We start from the raw sequence: 21,523 nt of genomic DNA on the forward strand, positions 1-21,523 counted from the left end.
CCCTGTCCACATCCACATCCCTGAACATCATTCCTTACATTAGTACCATTATTTTATGGTACCTAACAAAGCAGGTACACTCACTGTTCATGCAGAGGTGGACCTTACAGACCCTGAGATTGTTGACTCACTGTCCTTGCTGGAACTGTTGCTGTCACTGTCTTGTAATGTCTGACCAAAAATAGTCACTTGCCCGATAAAGGGTTAAATCAGCGCTGCTACGTGAACTTTGTCATGAAATGCTTTAATTTGTAACAGATTTCTATCTCTCTTTTGCATGCATTGCCAAAGACCTCAAAACAAAACAACAATCTAAATCTACTGGAGATTGTGGACAAATGAATTTGGCAGCATTCTCCACCTGCATCATCAAAACACCAAATGAAGGAACATCTTTTGTGAGAGTGATGTTCTATCCCTCCAGAGTCCAGAGCTGTGTCAAATCAGAGCCAAGGCACATTGAAGCTGTTCTGGTGGGAGGTGATGGAGCGACATCTCATATTTTGGTTTTACCTTTCATTTGTCTGCATTTTATCTGGTAACAAATATATTAGGACTAGAAGCAGTATGCAGGAAAAATGTCTTGTTTTTGTGCGTGACATTATTTTCCAAACACAGTGTGGCGGCTCAGTGTGGCCAACCTGTGGGTAATGAGCCTCAGAATTAGGCTGGATTAACTCTGGATAATTGCTATGAGATTGCAATCAAAGTTTTCAATTAGAGTGCAGCAACAGTCAGGTTGCTCCTGCCTGGGTGTTGACTTTTGATCTGTTAATTTGGAATTAGTTTCTTTGTCACTCTCTCTATCTTCTTATTTTCTGGGGAGGAATCCAGTGTTTTCTTCCCACAAAAGGGCTGCAATCTCATAATAAATATTCTGTTTGGACAGAATACACTGCACCCACAGAGACAAGGCAGCATTGATAGAAATGTTTTTTCACAAATTCTGTGCTGGAGTTTGTGTATTTTCTCTTATGAATAGAATTATTTGCACATGTTTGGGGAATGCTCAGAGCAATATGAGGATGTGACTGTTCACAGAAGTTGATTGTACCCCAGAGCTGCCAGGAGTGTAAATATTGCTGTTGGAGAAACATTCTGTCTGTGTATTGGACTGACTCTAGTCAAACACTTTCTTTCATTTACATAGAGAGGACAGGAAAATAAAATAAGATTTGTTGCCAAATTACAAGTTGCAGTTGTTACAGAGTTATTGGGATATCAAAAAAGCAGCTTGAAAGCACAGCACCACCGTTTAAAAATTCACCCAGCAATGAATAAAAGAAAAAAATAATAATTATTTCAATTTATTTCTTCATTCAGGCAGTTACTCCTGCTGCAAGATAGTACGAATAAAACATTTGATGCATTAAGAATAGAGCACAGTATTTAAGAAAGCTGTTATACATAAAATGAACAGTAGGAGGCAGTACTGATTTTAAACGGGGTTGGTCTGCCGTGTTTGTTTACACGAAGAAAAGACAGAGCATAGAAGTACAATGAATAGAATGGGACAGGCTTTAGTGTTCAATAATATGACGTTATTGTTGGCACCAAGTTGTGGTAATGACAGCATGCAGAACTCATGATTTAAAAAAACATTTTCCTCATCATGCTGATATTACCGAATAATAAATAAAGCCTACGACAAATGTTAAAACACGAGAGCAGAGAAACACTGTGTATTACTGGGTGTAGGAGTTTCTATGTGATGTAATTCTACATGGTGGTCGCTGTATTGTTTTGATTAGGAAAAGAAAAGGCTTCCTTAATCTAAGGTTAGTTTCTTAGGATGGGTTTCTTGTTTGTTTAAAAAGCGGGAAAAAATGCGTATGTTTTAAGCTGTTCTAAGTAAATGTACGTTAATTACACACACAGGAGCTTCGTGTCTACTAGCACCTTGCTACCTGTATGTAAACGTTAGCTAACAGCAGCACAGCTAGCCATTAGCCGACCTGTCTCTAACGCCAAACTAAATGTTAAACCAATGGTTTCTTTAACCTGTGGTGTTTTCTGGTTTTAACGTTGGTCGTCGTAAGTATTTGACACTAAATTGTAATGTTGTGATGACGTTTCCTGGTGATGCTCACGACCGCATGTGCTAAAATGACATTAGCTTATTCAGCTAATGCTAGCTGCGGTTAGCTAACAGATGTGTAAGCTGGCTGTAACGCAATGGACTCGTCTGTTCTGTCAAAAGTGAATTGTTCCATTTAACATTTAACAACACGAAGTGAATTAAAAATGGGAGTCAACCACACTATCGTCAGTTTAGCGGACGGACATTTGTCTATTTACGTTAGAATTGAGTGCTACCGCTGCTGCCATCTGTTCATTTAAAGCTGTCTATATCATAATGTGGTTATAAAATGAATTAATACCATAGTTTTGTATCTGAGTTAGACTTGGGTTATAAATATGAACATGTTCTGAGACTAATGGGTAGGTTACAGTCGGTGCTGAATCACAATAAGGAGTTAATAATCAATATGGGAATGGAGCCTTTCATGTGCTGTGTTACAGTGTGTGTTTTGACAGTTTTCCATTGAAGTATGCTGTTGAAGTAGGAAGGTAACTAAACACCCCATGCTACAAATCAATAAATATAATGATGATATAAATGCAACACATATTTTAGAATTGACTCATTCATATTGAGGCTTCGTCCTGCAGAGGGCACTATAGCATAGAGGTGATTTGTCTGCCCAGCAAAGCAGATAACGTAGACAGTATTTTTATGTGTTTATGATTTCCCTGTAAAGTCTCACACATTAGTCTATTCAATTCATCCTGCAACTTTTGAAACTCAAGTTAATTCATATAATCATTATCTGTAAAGCCTTTTTGTATCAGATGAGTGAGGTTAATGCATCTAAGCTGAAAAATCACACCTGTGCTTCAAATGGGTTTGCAGTCAAGTATCTGCTTGCCCTCAGATCGGGCATCAGTATCATCAGCATTCCAGTTTTATGAGAAGTGTGATAATTTTTTTTTTAAGGCAAACCCTGCGCACTGTATCTGTCTGCTGCAGAGAGCAGTATCACCTCAGTCTCTTAGTGCAAATTGCTACCTATGATGAGGTAGATACGTAACTTTAACTGGGACTTTTCCCATTTTTACTGGCAGGAGCACAAAACCACATCCAGGATACAAAGGCCTGGCCCTTTGTTAGTGAAAGAGGTCAAAAGTTAAAACACAATGATATCGTTTCTATTTTCAGAAACCACCTGGACGGCTTCCCATGAGTACTCTGAGTCAGCAGATTGTTGATCGCTCTGGTGTATTTTTTTAATAAATTGCATTATGTATTATCAGACTGAGTTTTATCACTGCTGAACCTTTTCCCTACGCTGACATTTTGATTGGACAGATTCTTTTAAGATTAGTGAGACCAGAAGTTCACTTGATGATTATTTTTTCCCCTATTAAACAGTATAATAGCATGTAGGCGTCATCTTAGCACTAATTATGAGGTGGTAGCACAACGACGCTTCCGTCTGTTGAAAATAGGCTACATTAATGTCCAAAGAGTGAGTGCAATGTGTTTTTTCCTTCACTTTCTCAATAATGATTGATAGCAGTAAGACATTTCTATTAGAGGAAACGTGGCTGGCCAAGAGGATATTTGGAGCCAAGACTGGGAGGAGTTTGGATGAAAAACAGAAAAAGGCAGTACCACTGTAGAAGGAACAATCTGCTCTCTATTTCATGGCTGGGCAGCATCCCTTTTGACAGTGGAGACAGTCCTCAGTCCAACCCTGACTTAAAATGCTTAACATACCTTCAGCAGCAGCAGTGTACAGCCCTGATTTGTTTATAGCACTGAACATAGCTAACATAAAACCCTGCAAGCAGCCATATCTAACATAATCACCACGCTCTCAGATGAAATCTCACATTTGTAGTTGAGTTAAATGTTGGATTTGGGGCCTGGGCTGTTGCCATGCAAGTTTAAGACATTTCTATTCTCAAAGCTGTATTTTCCTGCAGATCTTCTGTAGGTTTTGGAGTCATGGATGAACAGACAGGCTCTCCTGGAACCAATGCTGACAACAACAGCCAGAGAAATGGAGATGAGGTAAGAGGGTGAACACACGGATATCAAATGACATATTTTTCAGTTTTTCCAGTTTGCTCTTCAAGAATGTCCCTGCAGTGAATATCATGTGGGATTGCTTCCTAAAATGTCAAGGCTTATGTGTTTTTCAGAAGCCCCGACGTGGCAGCTGGACCAAGGGGAGGAAGAGAAAGAAGCCAATGAAGGACAGCAATGCACCCAAGGCCCCCCTAACAGGCTACGTTCGCTTCATGAACGACAGACGGGAGCAGCTCCGGGCAGAGCGTCCAGACGTCCCCTTCCCAGAGATTACAAGGATGCTTGGGAACGAGTGGAGTAAGCTGCCACCTGAGGAAAAGCAGGTCAGTGACAGAGTTTCAGACAAGCCTACACATGAGCATTACCTCAACCAGAATAGTTTTACATGTCTTTCCTTTCCACTTGGCGTTGCGTAAGACTACCCCCACCAAGTCCAGTTATCAAATTGATCCGTGCAGCAGTAGTAAATAACTAGGGAAAATGAGAGATTTTAAAAAGAGCAATGAGAAACAGACCAGCAGCAGCAGCGCCAACAGCAAAGCCTGTTTTATGTTAACAAGATGGTGGATATTTATTCCTGTTATTGGAGAATTTTAGTAATTTCCCCTTTAGTTTAGGCACCTCATAGTTATTATATAATCACCTTAGTTTAATGATTTACTTGCAGTCATTTTTCAGATTTATATTGTGGTATGAATCCAAAAATCAACAGCAACTGAAAATGAAAGATTTGTCATATTTCCATCGCTGTCCACATCATTTTCCAAACTTTGATGGCTCTTATAATGGGGTCATTATTTCTTCATCATTTCCTGCTTCTACTAGACTAGACTAGACTAGACTAGAATAGAATAGAATAGAATAGAATAGATTTTCATCATCACTGAGCCCATTTACATGACCGTAAATATTCGATAACTGGGAATAATCAGATAATTGTAATATCTGGATCTCACATATACATGTGCTTCCAAAATGCAATAACCAAAACCCCTAGTTTGTTTGTGTCAGTCCATTATCGGATGTCTTTAGGGGTATGTATATACGTAGTGATGGTAGACTCAAACCTCCTATTATTGTCTTCCCCTTTTTTACAATTTCTTTTTTATAAATCTTATTCACGGGAGTCCATGCATCGGAGTATTGGGGATAAATCCAGGTGTTTTAACCCGATTTCTCATAGTCAGATTCCTGCTGTTATCTGATAATCATATCAGATTATGCTGTTTTCATGATCACTTGAATAATCTGATAACTCCAGAAAGTGGATAAAAATCAGAGTATCAGTTTGCATGTAAATGGCTCACTGTTACAGGAACAATGAAAATCAGTTTTGCAGCTCTGCTCTGTTCTGTAGAAGAAAGACACTATATAAAAGCTAACACCTAAAAAGTATATTGAACTAGAAACGCACTTGGAAAGCGCAGACCTCCGCAAAGGCAGATCAACCCCCACCACCACCACCAACACCCCCAAAATGTAATCATTTGTTCCTTGTGCCAGTATCAACATTTCCCGAAAATTTCATCTAAATCTGTCCATAACTTTTTGAGTTATCTTGCTAACAGACAAACAGACAGACAAACCACGATGAAAACATAACCTCCACCGATACACTTGGCAGAGGTAAAAATACTGACAATATACAAAAATACAAAGAAATACTGAAAATATACAAAAGGCCAATGTACACCACAGATAGACGAACTATATGCAACATATAAAGGACAAGGTAATAAATGATATATACAAGGTAAAATTACACACAAGGTGCATGAGTCATAAGTATTGCATTGTGCGTTAGACTGAGAGTGTTGGTTTAATGGCTCCTGTGTAGAGTGTTGGTGCCATCAGTGGTGTATCTTGAGGTTCTTTGTCTCTGTTTAAACCAGACCATTACCAGACAGTTTTTTATATAGGTCAATATTAGGGCAGGGCGATAAAACAATCATGATATATATTGTGAAACAACTTTTCCTCGATAGAAATATGAGACATGTTTGATATAATTTCGATAGGATTCGTTTGTCCATGTTTTGACAGACGTAAGAACAGCCAATCATAATTAAGTGCTGCACCAAACCAATCACGCTACAGCCACGTCAAGTTGGGTTGACGCACACAGCACAGGCGTAAGAGCAGCCGCAGCACACACTAATGTTTGGGCTGCAGCAGGAGGTAATGAGTGTTCCCTCAGGAGAAAATTTGACTGAAAACTCAGGCAACCAGGTTACTGAAAAGTAGGGTGTGGCATAGAAGCCGGGAGTTGAACGTTCAAAGCACGTTTTTCATTTTCAATTTACGCCAGTTACAGTAGTTACAGAACGCACCCCCATGTATGTACCCAGGTACTGTTTCGTGAAAATGGTCTATTTTGTTTGTGTTCTCTTTTAAAACTTGAAAGCTTTTGCCTCCTGGTCAGACATTTAGTTTAGTTTTAAATATATGGACCTGTTTTATTTATCTGAAACCGTTGTAGAATGTTCTTCAGCACATCTTTCATGTTCAACCTCTGACAGAAAATAAATCATATTTAAATCAAAAATAACCTTCTGATCAATCAATCAAATTTTATATATATAGCGCCAAATCATAACAAAAGTTATCTCATGACACTTTACGTATCAAATTGGTCGAAACCAGACTCTAAGCCAATTTACAGAAACCCAACGGAATCCTCCAGGAGCAAACACTTGTGACCGGTGACAGTGGCGAGGAAAAACTTCCCTTTAACGGGCAGAAACCTCGAGTAGACCCAGACTCCTGGAGGATGGACGTCTGCCTTGACCAGTTGGGGTTAGAGATAGAGGGTAAAGGAGGAGAAAAAGAGAGAGCGATAGAGATAGAGAGAGACTGGGGGAGAGGGGGGGTGATACGTGGATGCAGTTGATGCACAGATAACTGAACTAGAACTGTCAAAAGTAGATCAGCTGGTGTTAGTAGAATTGCTAGAAACCACAACAAAGGTCCATGACTGTTAATACCACTACTACAAATACAAGAACAGTGGACTACTATTACTACTACTATAGTACTACTATTACAACAGTTAGTACAAATAATGGAATAGAATAGATGTCATCACAACTAACTTATGAGTAATGGAAAATTTAAGCTTGACAAAAATAGTGATTTGATTTATATCGTGATACATGAACAAAATATCGTGATATGATTTGTTTCCATATCACCCAGCCCTAGTCAATATTAAAATTGTTGTTTATGTTGAATCAGCCATGTGCAGTTTTTATTTACCTAAAAGGCAACCAGAAACGCAGTTTTGATTTGTGTTCCAGTGTTGCCAGTTAATGGCTGCTGTTCGTCATAATACATGTGTTTCTAAACTGTCCTCAATTCTGTACTATGAAGGGGAATTATTGTTCATTAAGTATTAGTGTTGACGACTGAATGTCAACCAACAGTTCATCACCATGACGGTCCTACTTCTGTGCCCAACATTCTTTAACTGGAACATTCATTTGCAACATGCCAACACTTAGTCTGTCCCTCGCCAGATTTAACACTGAAACCAGCTGAGACTTTTCATTTGTTTTTTTCTCTGTGCACAGAGGCAGTGTAGGAACAAAGACCTGTCTATAGACTCTGTGTTTTGAAGCTGACAGAACATTGGCTTACAGTTCTCACAGCCATGTTTGGTAGCTGTTCAACATCCCTTTCACACATTGTAATCCCACAGTTTGATACCTTTGTGCATAGTGTCCCAGAAATGTGATGGAACAATGACTTAAAGAGATTGTAATGCTAGTCATGATAGAAAAATGTTGCTTTTAAAATAAAATACTAAAACATTATTACAGTCAAAATAAGATTGGCACTCTATGTTGATGCTGTTTCCAGTCTGATGTCTTTTTTCAAGGACTGGTGAGAACATGAATGCTCCTTTCAAAATATTCCAGAGCATTCTGTCCTTACAGCACCCTTATTTTTCAGGGCAATATAATGTTTACAGTATATTATGAGGTGTGTTTTTGTTCTGTATTTGACAAGTTGACATCGCGTCTGCCGAAGTGTTTCACACCATCAAGCAGCAAAACATGTACAAGACAACTGAAGTATTTACTATGTATTATTCAAAGTTGCATCTTGCAGATTGCTTTGCTTACTTTCCAGGGGGAGATTTGAGAGGAAAAAGAAAGAAATGCTTTGTTTTTACATCAAAAGACAGAAACGAGCTTCGAATTTTGCAGCTGATTTCTTCCATGTTGTGCTAATCAAAGCCAAACCTGTCAGTATTGTATGTAAAGACAGATTTTTCTAGTAGCTTTTTCTAATTCCTAAACAAATTTAATCACAGCGGCTTTCTTCTGCTATGAGTCTTGATTGAATGTAGTTATTAATATCAGAGATGACTTTTTTCCCTCTTGAAGTGAAAGGATGGTGCCTTATGCTAATCCACATTCAGAATAATCACTGCCACCCAGCGTGCCATCTCACTTATAACCCGTCTTCATCCTCTTTCACAAAATCCAATTTTCTCTCTTCTATCGGAGCCTTTCCAGCTCTCCTCACCTTTCTCTCGTTTCTCCGCAGCGATACTTGGATGAGGCAGAGAGAGATAAGGAGCGCTACATGAGGGAGCTGGAGAAGTACCAGAAGACGGAGGCCTACAAACATTTCACCAGGAAAGTTCAGGAGAAGCAGAAGGGCAAGCGACACAGGGGAGGTGAGAACAAACGGTCACGAAAAACTAAAGTCATTTAGGAAGGTCACACTAATATCTTAAAGTTCTCTGATCAAGACTAAGGCGCAAACCCAATTCTCTTTTTTTTTTTTTTTTTTTTTAGTTTAGTTTATTTCGAATATGCAACAAAACAAAGTAGTCTTACTTAGTCCATCGTAATAAAACAGATAGTAAGAAATAATGGATTAAAAAAAACTTATACATATACATGAAAGCAAAGTATGACTTCATTTGGAGTGGGAGGAAGTAAAACTTACCCCTCTTCGCCCCTACCCCTACCTTTTGCACTTGGCACTACCCCTTGAACGGAGTTGCAAAGGGTAGGGGTTGAAATATTCTCCTATGAAGTGAAATAACCCTTCAAGACCCATTACAGCAGTCACTGATGCCGCTATAAACAGATGCAACAATTTTGTATGCGAAAGAATTCACCATGCCGTCAGCAGCTGAAACCATCTCTGTTCCATGGGCTTTGAGCATCTGTTTGGGGCTATCAACCGCAAACCGCAGAAATGTGGTCTATAATACACTGAAACGACATTAAACGGAAAATCAAATGATGAAGTTATTTGCGAAGAAAATACTTACATTGTGTGTTTCTTCCGTCACACTGATGCACTTTTTTTGCTGTGTTTGCCTCCATTTTGCCAATGATTCGAACAGAATCATGGGAAATTTATCATACCTCTCCATTTGTCGTGTGGTCCTGAAAAATTCCCTTTGCTCTTACCCTTCCCCTCTGACTCATCAAGAATTGAGACACGCCAGCCCCTTCAAGTGAACGCACAAAATGGAGGGGGAGGGCTAAGGGGTGAAATGGGATTGGGCCTTAGTTAATGGATTGTATTTTATACAGTCGTGGAAAAAATGATCAGACCATCAAAAGTCATCAGAAACAATGGTTATGCAATCAAATACTAACTCCTGTGTGTATCACGTGACTAAAACAGACATAGAAGAAAACATGGAATGCCTAAAAGCACAGTTTTTGTCAGTACAGTGCCATAGATATTGATGTAAGAACTGAAGTGATTTTGGTTATTATCAAGAAAACATGGAAAATGTCTAGATATCAGCTCTTAACTCTTTAAGTGCCAGACAGTTAAGGGGCTAATAAGCCTTAAAAGTGCCACAGAATTTGGCCGTTTTTCAGTATTTCGCGTCGTTTTTATAATATTTGAAGAATCCTGCAGGAAACCGCTCGGTAACATCCGACCGATTGCTGATTAGATCCAAAACGCACCGGACGCAGCCGATTCATTATTGATCGTAATTTGCATAATTTATAATAATAATAATAATAATAATAATAACAATCTTTATTTATATAGCACTTTTCATACATTAAAAACTGTAGCACAAAGTGCTTTACATATCAGTTTAAAAATCAGTACCGCCCCCCACCCACACCCACCCACTCACCTGCACACACACACATATACATGCAAACCCACATATACATGTAAACCCACAAGCTCACACATACTTAAGAAGACCGACTGAGCACGGGTAGACCAGAACAAAAATGTACAAGTAAAAGTAAAACATCAATTTAGGAGGCGCTGTCTCAGGGAGCCATCCGCACCAGGAGGCAGCCGCCGACCCCGGCGACCAGGCACCAGCAACACAGCCCCGCATCCCAACTAGTGGGAGAGGGCCAACTGGGACCCCCACCCACCAGAAAGGAGTGGACCCCAGTGAGAGAAGGCGCCGCCACAGCCCCCGGAGTCCACAGCCGCCCCCCGGCATGGAGGGCTCCCTCTGATGAAACACCGGAGAATAAGAAACATTAAAAAGATATAAAAATATTATTCGGTCGCGTGACCTCAAATTCCCGTCTGCTTGGTCTCAAAAGGGGGACACAGAAAGAACGTCATCGAAATGTGAGAAAGAAATGGGGGTGGATGGTTTGTTTGTACACAAATGTGGCGTGTTCTCCAAAGCCGATCTGATCGGCCCGTGGCACTTTACAGGTTGTTTTCGTAAAGCCGATTTAATCGGCCCATGGCACTGAAAGTGTTAAATTAAAGTCTTATGAGCTATTTTTGTTGTTATCATTATATTTGTCCAAACAAATGTGCCTTTAGTTGTACCAGGCATTAAAATGAACAAGTAATTGAAGAAAACAAGGGTGGTCTAATAATTTTTCCGCAGCTGTATCTGATGAATTAGAATGTTTTTTAATTTTGACTGGCTGACTTGTATATTCATCTGCAGGCAAATGTGACTAAAATCGGATCTTTTTATGACTGTCTGAACAAATAACATGAAATCTAACCTTTTTAATTCTAATTCAGGCCACATTCTTATAAGGTTCTAAAGAAAATCCAGGTCTTATCGTTTGCATTACGACCTCAGTCTGAACAATTAGATCAGAATTCAGGCAACTCTTGCATCACTCTAGATTAAGATTCATTACAACCCTGCGCTGAAGGGAGTCACTCAAGTGCAGTAAAGTAACTCAAACTTAAACGTGTACAACACTAAGAGGTGACATACACATTAATGCAGCAGTAATATTTATCTAAAAACACCACACACTGAGCCTGTTTACATGTACACTAATACTCAGATTTCTGGAGTTATCAGATTATTCATGGGATCATGTAAACAAGATAATCTAATATGTTTTATCAGATAACAGCAGTAATCTGACTATGAGAAATCAGATTAACACACCTTGATTTCTCCTCAATATTCTGATATCTTCCTGCATGTATACAGGTTAATCTGATTTATTTTGTTCTTTTACATCTGCGCATGTGTAAGCACAGTAAAAATCATAGAAAACAGAAGTTACATTGTCAAATGTGAGCAGAGGACAATAACAGGAAATTTGAGTCTACCATCACTTTGTACTTACATACTCTGAAAGAAATCCCATAATGGACTGGAGAGTCTAAACCAGGGTTTTTGATTATTACATTTGCTAAGTGCATGTAAATGCATTAGATCTGATTGTTACAGTTATTTGAATACTCCCAGTTATTGGATTTTTATGGTCATGTGAACAGGCTCACTGATTACTTTATAATAATGATATTAAAAATTCAAATGTGGAGTGTGTAACCTTTCCTCGTAGTGGAGAATTTTCATAACGTGTATTAATAATTTTACTGAAGGAAATGATCCGAACATATATCTGTCTCTCAGTTTTAGGATTGTGACAAGGACACATCAGAACCTGATATCGGCCAAGATTAAAACAGAAAAATGTGAAGTGAAACATGAGGAGCCAGACAGAATGTCAGATCTGAGCAGTAAATCTGAATTGAGCACTAGGGCTGGCAGTGTGAATGTAGAATTAAATGGACTTTTACTGCTGTAATAAGTGGTAATGGAGGGGCTAAAGACTCCTTGCACTTAAGACATGCTCCTGATATAGATTTTTTTACTGTGGGTAAATCTATCTACACAAATATCTCTTGAAAGTAAATAGGAATTATGTTGACCTCCACTGGCTGAGATGCTCTCTATCATTAGTGTAGTTTCTCCTCTAGTCTAGTGTGTAGAGCTGAGCTTTTCTCTTTTCATTCTACCAGTTAAACAGGCAGCAGAGGAAGTATGACCATTTTCATTCTTCTTTTTTTTCCCAGACGTCGGACACCAGGTCGCTAACGAGGCTCTTCACGAGGTCAGTAATTCTTCCCCACCTCACCCGTCGTCACTTTACTGAAAAAGTGAACATTCAGAAAGGATTACATTGAGTGATAATGTCTCTCCCTGGAAGATTTTTGTTCAGGAGAGATTTCTTGAGAATATATTGATCCACTGAGCACCAGCAAGTCACAGTGGACATAAAAATATTCTAAGTACAGGCATCATTAATTTTAGGCAGCATCGCGTGCAGTGTTGTTGCAACTGAGTGCCATGGAGTCATTGTGCTCAGCAGAGGAGAGCATGTTTGGCCTTACTTCATTAACTTGTGTAATTTGTACTAATGTAAAATTATGATTCAAACACTGCAACATGATTTTCAAAGATGGCAACAGATACTGCAGACATACTGTAGGACTAGTTCAAGTGACTGTGTTTTAATTTAATGTATTTGAAAATGCTTTATCAACATAAAATATATAGATTTTAACTTGAAAGCAAAGGGTTTGTCTCCTTTCTGTCCCTACCTGGCCCACTTTCATACACTTACTCAGAAATAGCTGAATTTTTGATTCCAAGAAGGATCCATCTTATGATGCCATATATTGATATTCTACAGTGAGCTTTGATGCTGCTACAGCAGTAGCTGAACTCAACCCCATTTGACATCACCTTGCACCAGCAATATTTCCTAAAAATCACATCAAAGCTCTTATGCAATTTTATCAACTTATATATCATTTATGCATATAATACTTAAATAGTGCATTTAATACGTATCCAGCTCCATATAATGACTAACCATGACCTTTGACCTGAACTCATTTGAATATCATGTTGGAAAATACAGCAAAATCATTAGGTTTGACTTTTAAAATCTAAACTTACATTCTTGCCAACCTTGTAGATTCTATTGCTTGAAATATGTTAAACACACTATATTTATACATCAGACATATCAGCTGTAGAATCTACAAGGAGGGCAAGATGTTCAATTTGAAGGAAAACTTAGAAGGTTTAAAAATGATCCATTACGTGCAGAAGTGAATGGAACATCCAACTAATCACCTAAACATGTCTGATTTACAAATGTTTGTTGTTCTTCTCATCATAAGTATTTGTTGCTTTAATGGAACTCCTTTCCAGTTGAAAATATCATGTTGCTATTAATACAAAAGAGTTCCAGACTTAGTATTTCAGACATTTTCACGCTAAAAGGGATCCATTTTGGAGATGTTTGATATTACTGTTTTGAGTCATGCTTCATTGAACAAGGTCCAAAATGATTTTCTAGACATAATTATGCATTTTACTGAGCCAGACACACCTTTTTTAAAAATAAATCCAAAGTGAACAAAACGGATAGGATACCAGAACATGTCCTTTAATATGTATGATTTTAAGTGTTTATACGGTAAAAGTGTATTTTTGTCATTTTGTTTCACCTAGGAAGTCAGTCTTTTGTGCTTGCCCTTCTGTTGAGCTACATATTAAGTGCTTATTGTTGCATTACTAAAGCTAGGTTAATCCTCTTTAGGGCTGTGTTTGTTTGGGAGCCTAGCACTCGGCTCGTGTGAAGTGTGTAATTCATTTTCACTAAGTTCCCGGTGTAATTAAGGGTGCTTCTTGTAAGTATTTTGGCATATTCTGAAGGGTTTCAGCCAAGGTCACCCTCTTGCGTTGGGCATTCCTGGGGGAACACCAGTATTTCCCCTGAAAATCTCACAGGTTTCAGCTGAATATTTTTTTTCTGTCTGGAAATAAGAATGGATGATACATTCTTTACAGGAGGGAATATACAAGTGAAAACCTGCGCTGTGTCTCATGCGGCTATTGCGAAACACATTTATTGCAAATTTATTGCAACCCATTTCAGAGGCTTTGATATCTTAGCTGCACAGATGATGAAATTACCTCTGCCTCCTCATTTCTAAACTGTGTATCTGTATTTCCCTCATGGTCAAGTATGAAATCAATTACTCACACACCTACATGCAGAGAGATAAATGACCGCCACACACTGTCAATCTGAGCAGCTAAACGTTTCGTACTGTTGCTTATCTCTTTGCTTCCTGCTACTTTTCTGTCTATCATCAGAAGGATGCGGAGGGAAAAGACAGAACTGTGTTTGACATACCAATCTTCACAGAGGAGTTTCTCAACCACAGCAAAGGTAAAGACCCTGAGCACAGCCGAGCTGACCTGTTGAGAAATACTTTGCACTCTGTGTGCTGTGACTTTTTTAAACCTCCATTTGTCAAAGTGTTCCTGTGCACTCATCTGCTACCTTAAGAGAGTTTGTTATATGGCACTCCATCGTCCCAAAATAGTGCGTCTGTGCCTTTCTGCATTTCTAAACAGCTCGAGAAGCGGAGATGCGGCAGTTACGTAAGACCAACATGGAGTACGAGGAACGTAACGCAGCGCTGCAGAAGCATGTGGAGAGCATGCGCGGGGCCGTGGAGAGATTGGAAGGAGACGTGATGCAAGAAAGGGGACGCAATGGGCTCCTCCACCAACACCTGGAGACCCTGCGCCAGGCCCTCACCTCCAGCTTCTCCTCTTTACCACTCCCAGGTGACAACTAACACCATATTCACTGTAACACCTGTATAACAAATAGGACCAATAACCCTGTATGTCACCGGCATGTTCTATCAAGAGTCAGTAATGTGTTGAATGTGTGAGGTTGTCAGGTTCTGTCTGTGTTAGAGTCCTGTGGTCTTGAGGCAGGAGATCAATCTCCCAATAGAGGTGGGTGGAGCTTTCACTGAAGGAGAACTCAGCAAATGAAATGAAAGCCAATATATGACTTCCTATCAATGCTCAGTAGTAATTATATTGATATCTGTAACCACTTCCATGTTGTAAGCATCAAAATATGGACCATTATAAAAGTAAGGCAAAATTTTTTAGATTTCAAAAAATCATCCAATATTCAATTATCAAAATTTCAAAAACTGTGACCAAACTTTGTTGGCATTGTCCCAAGGAAGCTACATTTAAAATTTTAAATGAATCCAAGCAGTAGGTTTGGGGAAGAACATTGTTGAAATTTAGACATTGGTGACCTTGAGTTTGACCCTTCCAAGCCAATCAAGGTCAAAGGTCATGGACCCAAATGAAAGTCCATATATAACTTCCTATCAGTGCTTAATAGTAACTACATTGATATCTGTTCCATTTCCATGTTATAAACCATCAAAATATGGACCATTATAAGTAAAGGCAAATGTGTAATGTTTCAAAATTTGTCAAAAATGTAAAAATCTAAATATCTCCAAACCGTTAACAAACTTTATAGACATTACCCCCAGGAAGTTTCATAAAAAATTTTAAATTAATATCAGCTGGTGAGTTAAACACAACAGCAGGGTCATATAATGAATGACTCAGCCCTGAACTATTGTCTTCATTAGTCAAGTTCAGAAGTAGATTTATCTTTGTTAGAAAGTGAAAATGATTATATTTTTTATGACTCTTCTAATAAACCGTATATAAATGACTCGACAGTATTTTTGTCGACTCATAATTCAGCATCTGCGCAGCCTCCTAACTTGTCAGATATTTGCTGATCTATCCCTTACTTCAGTGCACACTGGGACCATTTGTTTGGACAATCACAGATGAAAATGAAATACACTCTTGGTTTTAATCAACGTTTTGCTGTGTGAGGGGGAAAAGATAATTTAAGTCTCTCCCCATCAGAAAGTGTGCACGTCTACTGGGTTTAGAAACTTGTGATACTGACCAGTGCATTATAAGAGTCAGCACTGACCTGATTCACTACAGTAGCGTCTGTTTCCATCCATGTGTGAAGTATTAGCTTTAGTGTCACTACTGGAATGATCCAGACGTTGATACTTCTGTTGGATTCACCTGCTTGTACGGAGCAGTAGCCCTGCAGTCAAGCTTTGATCCCCTGTTAGGTTAAACCTGTTTATTGCTTAAATGTGAGGTACCCTTTCTTCACTCCCATTTTCTGTTTATATACACCCCCTGCAGTGCTTCCTCTCACAGGTTTATCTTTCTGAACGCTGCTGGAATTACTGCACAAAAACTGGACAGTGAAAACAGAGAGAGACGCTGAGTAGGAGAATAAATGTAAATATAAAATACAACGTACAGGCGAATAATGTCAGTGTTATTCCTGTTTTTGAAGCTCTCAACTCAGCTAATATAATGTCGAATATCTGCAGTTTTAAACTAAAGGCTCATTATATTCTTTTATATTCTGATTGTTAAGCCACCAAGTGCAGTTAAATAACCCTCTTTCACAGCAGATTTTCTATGCCGTAAAGGTTTATTTTTCTCTCACTGTAAATGCAGTACTGACTATGTGTACATATGGCTGTCCCAGATGAAAGATTAAAAAAATGTAGCCATGTTCTTAGAAAATGTGGTACCTTATCATACAGGGAAAGAGGATGACAGATGGCCTCAGTCCCCGTCTTACAACCAAAGATGAAAGAAATGTTGGATAACTATCTCCCAGTGGGACTTCTCCTTTGGCCTACATCAACTAAACAACCAAGAGTCTTCAACAGTAACCTCAAAGTCGCTTTGCAAAATTTGCATCCCAAGTTGGCACCTTTTTCTAAGTAACCACTGGGTTTTTTATCTCACCGACTGATTGGCCATGAGCTTTTGTGAAGGCACCGTCTTCGTTAGCAATTTGTTCAAACATTGTCTCTGACTAAACTGATCAGATTCATTTCACATTTTATATGTCGCCTCCTTCGGACCATGTCTACAAAGTTTGTTCACAGTTTTCAGAAATTTAAATTTTTGTATTTTTGGTTGAATTTTTGAAATATTGAAAATTCGCCTTTGCTAGTAATGGTCCATATTTTGATGGTTTATAATGTGGAAATGGTTACTGATATCAATATACCGTACTTTCCGGACTATAAGCCGCTGTTTTTTTCTCGTTTTGAACCCCTTATACAGTGATGCAGCTCAAGTATAGATTTTTACGGGCTAACGGCCTCCAGGGGGCGCTCTAGCAGGAAGCGCAAAAGTGAGACAGACAGGTGGAAGAGGTGATGGAGAGAAGTTTTAATCTTAACTTTTAACAATCATTTTACGTGTCATGCACAAACCCTCATCATGGACAACACACGAAGAAATGCATATTTTGCAGCTTTTAAGTTAAAAGCAATCGATGTGTCCGTCTAAGAAGGAAATAGAGCTGCAGCACAGAAGTGCCATTGAGCAACAATGGAGGAGAGACTTAGAAAGTGTGTGACGGAGCTTTTCTGAGGCTGTTCAACTCCAACACTGAAGAAGATGACTGCAGGGGTTTCAATGAGCAGAAGGAAGATGAAGATACAGATCAATGACTTTTCTGGGTTTTTGAACCAGCCGTGTTCCTGACGTTTTACTGCCGTGTTACAGGCACTGTTTGGAAAAAAGCAGTTAAAGTATGGAAATAAATATTTAAAGAATCTTTCTGTTTACCATCTTTCTGTGTAAATATCTCATGTTACAACGTGAACACCTGCGGCTTATAGTCAGGTGCAGCTTCTATTCCAGTGCGCCTTACAGCCCGGAAAGTACGGTAGTTACTATTGAGCACTGATAGGAAGTCATATATGGACTTTTATTTGGGTCCATGACCTTTGACCTTGAGTGACCTTGAAGGATCAAACTCCAGGTCACCAATGTCTACATTTCAGGGGTGGCCATGGCTCAGGAAGTAGAGCAGGTCTTCCACTAACCGAAGGGTTGGTGGTTTGAATCTGGCTCTTTCCTAGTCGTGTCCTTGGGCAAGACACTTCACCCACCTTGCCTCCAGTGTCACTCACACTGGTGTATGAATGTTCTGTGGGGGTCGGAGGGGCCGTTTGGGGCCTGCCCTCCCCAGGGCAGCTGTGTACAGATGTAGTTTACACCACCAGAGTGTGAATATGAGAGTGAATAAATAATGGATCAATAACGTAAAGTGCCTTGAAAAGCACTATAGAAGTCTCATCCATTATTAGTATCTCAACAGTCTTCTCTAAAACTATTGGTCAGATTCATGTCAAATTTTATATGTAGCTTCCCTGGAACAATGTCTACAAACTCTGTTCACAGTTTTGAAAAATGTTGATTTTTGACAAATTCTTGCATTATTAAATATTTTCCTTTACTCATCGTGGGCCATATTTTGATGGGTTATAACATGGACACGGTTACAGATATGAATGTAATTACTATTGAGCACTGATAGGAAGTCATATATGGACTGTCATTTAATTTCTTGAGTTATCCTCCAGTGAAACTACCACCCACTTCCACGGGGAGATTGATTGACAACCTCACAAATGTGTGATTTATTCTTGATAGAACATGCTGGTGAGATACAGTTCCAATGGTCCTGTTTTTTCCATATATGATCATGAGTGTCTGCTTCATTGTTTACTGTTGTAGTAGTTCACATACAGTAGATGATGAGCGCTGATCATGTTTAGTTGTTGAGCTTTGACTTGTGTTGTCAGATCGAGTATGTGTTATCATCACATAAATGCATCATATGACTTCATCAGATACATGTCACAGTTGTGTGGCTGGCCATGGATCTGCTGAAATCTCCGTCTGTAGGAACCTTAAACACAAGCACAAGTCCTTCACACATCACATACTTGTTTTTGTACAGGTAGCGGAGAAACACCCACCCTCGAAACTATTGACTCCTACATGAAGAAGCTCCACAGCATCATCGTCAGCAGCCCCCAAGAACACGAGAATCTCATTAACACTGTGAGAGACGTGGTCAACCGTTTGGACAGGTAACACCGTACCATGTAAACTAGTATGAACTTATTCATTCATTATCCGTTCAGTCATATGGAAACCACAATCTACTACTTTTATATTTTTAACATTTTACCTTCTTATACAGTATATTTCTAATTTGCACACATTACTATTGCACACTATTTCGGTTTATTTTTAAATATATGACTGTATTTTATTGTGGTGTTAGTTATATAGTGCACTGTTGCTGGCAGAGACCACCTGCAGCTTTTTTGCATAACCTGTGTAATGACAAAAAAAGACTGTTCTATTCTATTTTAGTCTATTTTATTTTGTCCTGTCCCATTCCATTCTATCCTATCCTGTTCTATTCTATTTTATTCTGTCATATTCTGTTATTCTATCATATTCTGTAATCGTATTCTATAGAATAGAATAGAATGGAATGGAACAAAATAGAATAGGATAGAATAAAATAAAATAGAATAGAACAGAGTAGGATAGAACAGAATAGAATAGAATAGAATGCCAGAATAGGATAGAACAAAACAGGATAGAATAGAACAGAATAGAATAGAATAGAATAGAACAAAATAGAATAGAATAGAATAGAATAGAATAGAATAGAATAGAATAGAATAGAATAGAATAGAACAAAAAAGAGTAGGATAGAATAAAATAGAATAGAATAGGATAGAACAAAATAGGACAGAATAGAATAGAATAGAATAGAATAGAATACTAGAATAGAATAGAATAGAATAGAATAGAATAGAATAGAATAGAATAGAATAGAATAGAATGGGACGGAATGGAACAAAAAAGAATAGGATAGAATAAAATAGAATAGAACAGAATAGGATAGAACAAAATAGGATAGAATAGAACAGAACAGAATAGGATAGAATAAAATAGAATAGAATGAAATAGAATAGAACAGAATAGAATATAGTAGAATAGATTAGAACAGAATAGGATAGAGTATTCTATTCTATTCTTTTCTATTCTTTTCTATTCTATCCTATCCTATCCCATTCTTCTCTATTCTATTCTATTCTATTCTACAACTCTAAATGCTGTCCCAGTCCAGCTCCACTTCCCAGTTGCTCACCAGTTCTAACAGAATGTCCCTGTTGTGACTGTTTGCTATAATAACATGCTCTCATTAATGAGCGTGTCTTTTCCTGTGTTTTGTTCTAGATAATTGGACCAAATCCCACTGATCCGATGGAATGAGATTCAAAGCGACATTAAGCAGATGCTGGTTTCAACTCGATGCGTCTCCACGATTGTGAATCCTCTGATCTGTCTTCATCTCAGTTGACTGAACATCCTTTATTAATCCTTTAAGGTGGTGTAGGTGAAGGTGATGTAGCGTGTCATATTTATTTTATTTTTTTTTAAACTGTTCTTGTTGCTACTCTGTTAAACTTTAATATAGCTGTAGTTTGTTTTATAAAATAATCCCAGATGACATGAGTTTTTGTCACTTACCGCCCCTGTTCTTGTCTATTTGCAAATGCTTCCACAACAGTATCGTAACCATTATCAAATATGTCATGTCTGATGGAAAATATTCAGATTTGTATTTACTATATCCAACAAATACTGAGGCTGGTTTTGTTTTGTTATGCTATGCTGAAGGAAGAACATGTGCCATTTCTTTAATTTTCCTGTGTGGAAAAAGTGTTTGTGTTTTGAATAAACATATTTGCACCGTATATGTTTAGTTTGACATGTTAATTACATGATAGGACTGCAAAGAAATGGGAAACTTCAGTGATATCATGGTTCAGATTCCTGTACACTGCAAAAAATCTAAATCTGACCAAGTGTATTTATTTCTAGTCCAAATATCTCATCACACTTAAAATAAGACATAATCACCAAAGAGTAACTTTTCAGTGAGATATAAGAACTTGTTTTTAGACAGCAGATCTTGAAAATCTTATTTCAAGAAATCTTACCAAGATAATTTTCACTCATTCCATTGGCAGATTTTTTGCTTGAATTAAGCACAAAAAATTTGAATTAATCAAAAACACATCTGCCAATGGAACAAGTGAAAATTATCTTGGTAAAATTCCTTGAAATAAGATTTTCAAGATCTACTGTCAAGATTTTTTGCTTAATTCAAGTTTTTTTTTCTTAATGGAAGATTTTTTTTTTTTTTTGCTTAATTCAAGATTTTTTTTTCTGTAATACAAGATTTATTTATTTTTTGCTTGATTTAAGATTTTTTTCTCTTAATTCAAGATTTTTTTTCTCTAATTCAAGAATTTTTGCTTAAGTCAACATGTTTTTTGCTTAATTCAAAAATGTTTTGCTTAATTCAGCCTTCTTTTGCTTAAGTCAAGATTTTTTTTTTTTTTTTTTTTTTTGCTTAA

General features: G+C 38.1%; 1 protein-coding gene across 2 annotated transcripts; it reads left to right on the forward strand.

The window, feature by feature from the left end:
• The first annotated feature begins 1,679 nt into the window (after positions 1 to 1,679).
• hmg20a (high mobility group 20A) lies at positions 1,680 to 20,857 on the forward strand. Of its 2 annotated transcripts, none has more exons than XM_030137311.1 (9): positions 1,680 to 1,778; positions 3,991 to 4,078; positions 4,210 to 4,419; positions 8,648 to 8,780; positions 12,395 to 12,432; positions 14,493 to 14,568; positions 14,757 to 14,972; positions 19,036 to 19,168; positions 20,337 to 20,857. In XM_030137311.1, the coding sequence occupies exons 2-9, from the start codon at positions 4,013 to 4,015 to the stop codon at positions 20,338 to 20,340; spliced, it is 876 nt and encodes a 291-aa protein (XP_029993171.1). In that variant the 5' UTR covers positions 1,680 to 1,778; positions 3,991 to 4,012; the 3' UTR covers positions 20,341 to 20,857. The 2 variants fall into 2 exon arrangements, with proteins under 2 accessions (XP_029993171.1, XP_029993172.1); XM_030137312.1 differs by having other exon boundaries at positions 14,496 to 14,568.
• Positions 20,858 to 21,523: the final 666 nt, after the last annotated feature.

Source organism: Sphaeramia orbicularis, chromosome 6 (genome assembly GCF_902148855.1).
Source record: "Sphaeramia orbicularis chromosome 6, fSphaOr1.1, whole genome shotgun sequence".
In the NCBI taxonomy this organism is placed as follows: domain Eukaryota; kingdom Metazoa; phylum Chordata; class Actinopteri; order Kurtiformes; family Apogonidae; genus Sphaeramia; species Sphaeramia orbicularis.

Excerpts from the sequence above, each read along its gene's own strand:
- hmg20a (XM_030137311.1), top strand. The coding sequence starts at position 4,013 with ATGGATGAACAGACAGGCTCTCCTGGAACCAATGCTGACAACAACAGC. Across the intron at positions 8,781-12,394 it reads GGGCAAGCGACACAGGGGAG|ACGTCGGACACCAGGTCGCT; the intron begins GTGAGAACAAAC and ends TTTTTTTCCCAG. Across the intron at positions 14,973-19,035 it reads CTCCTCTTTACCACTCCCAG|GTAGCGGAGAAACACCCACC; the intron begins GTGACAACTAAC and ends GTTTTTGTACAG.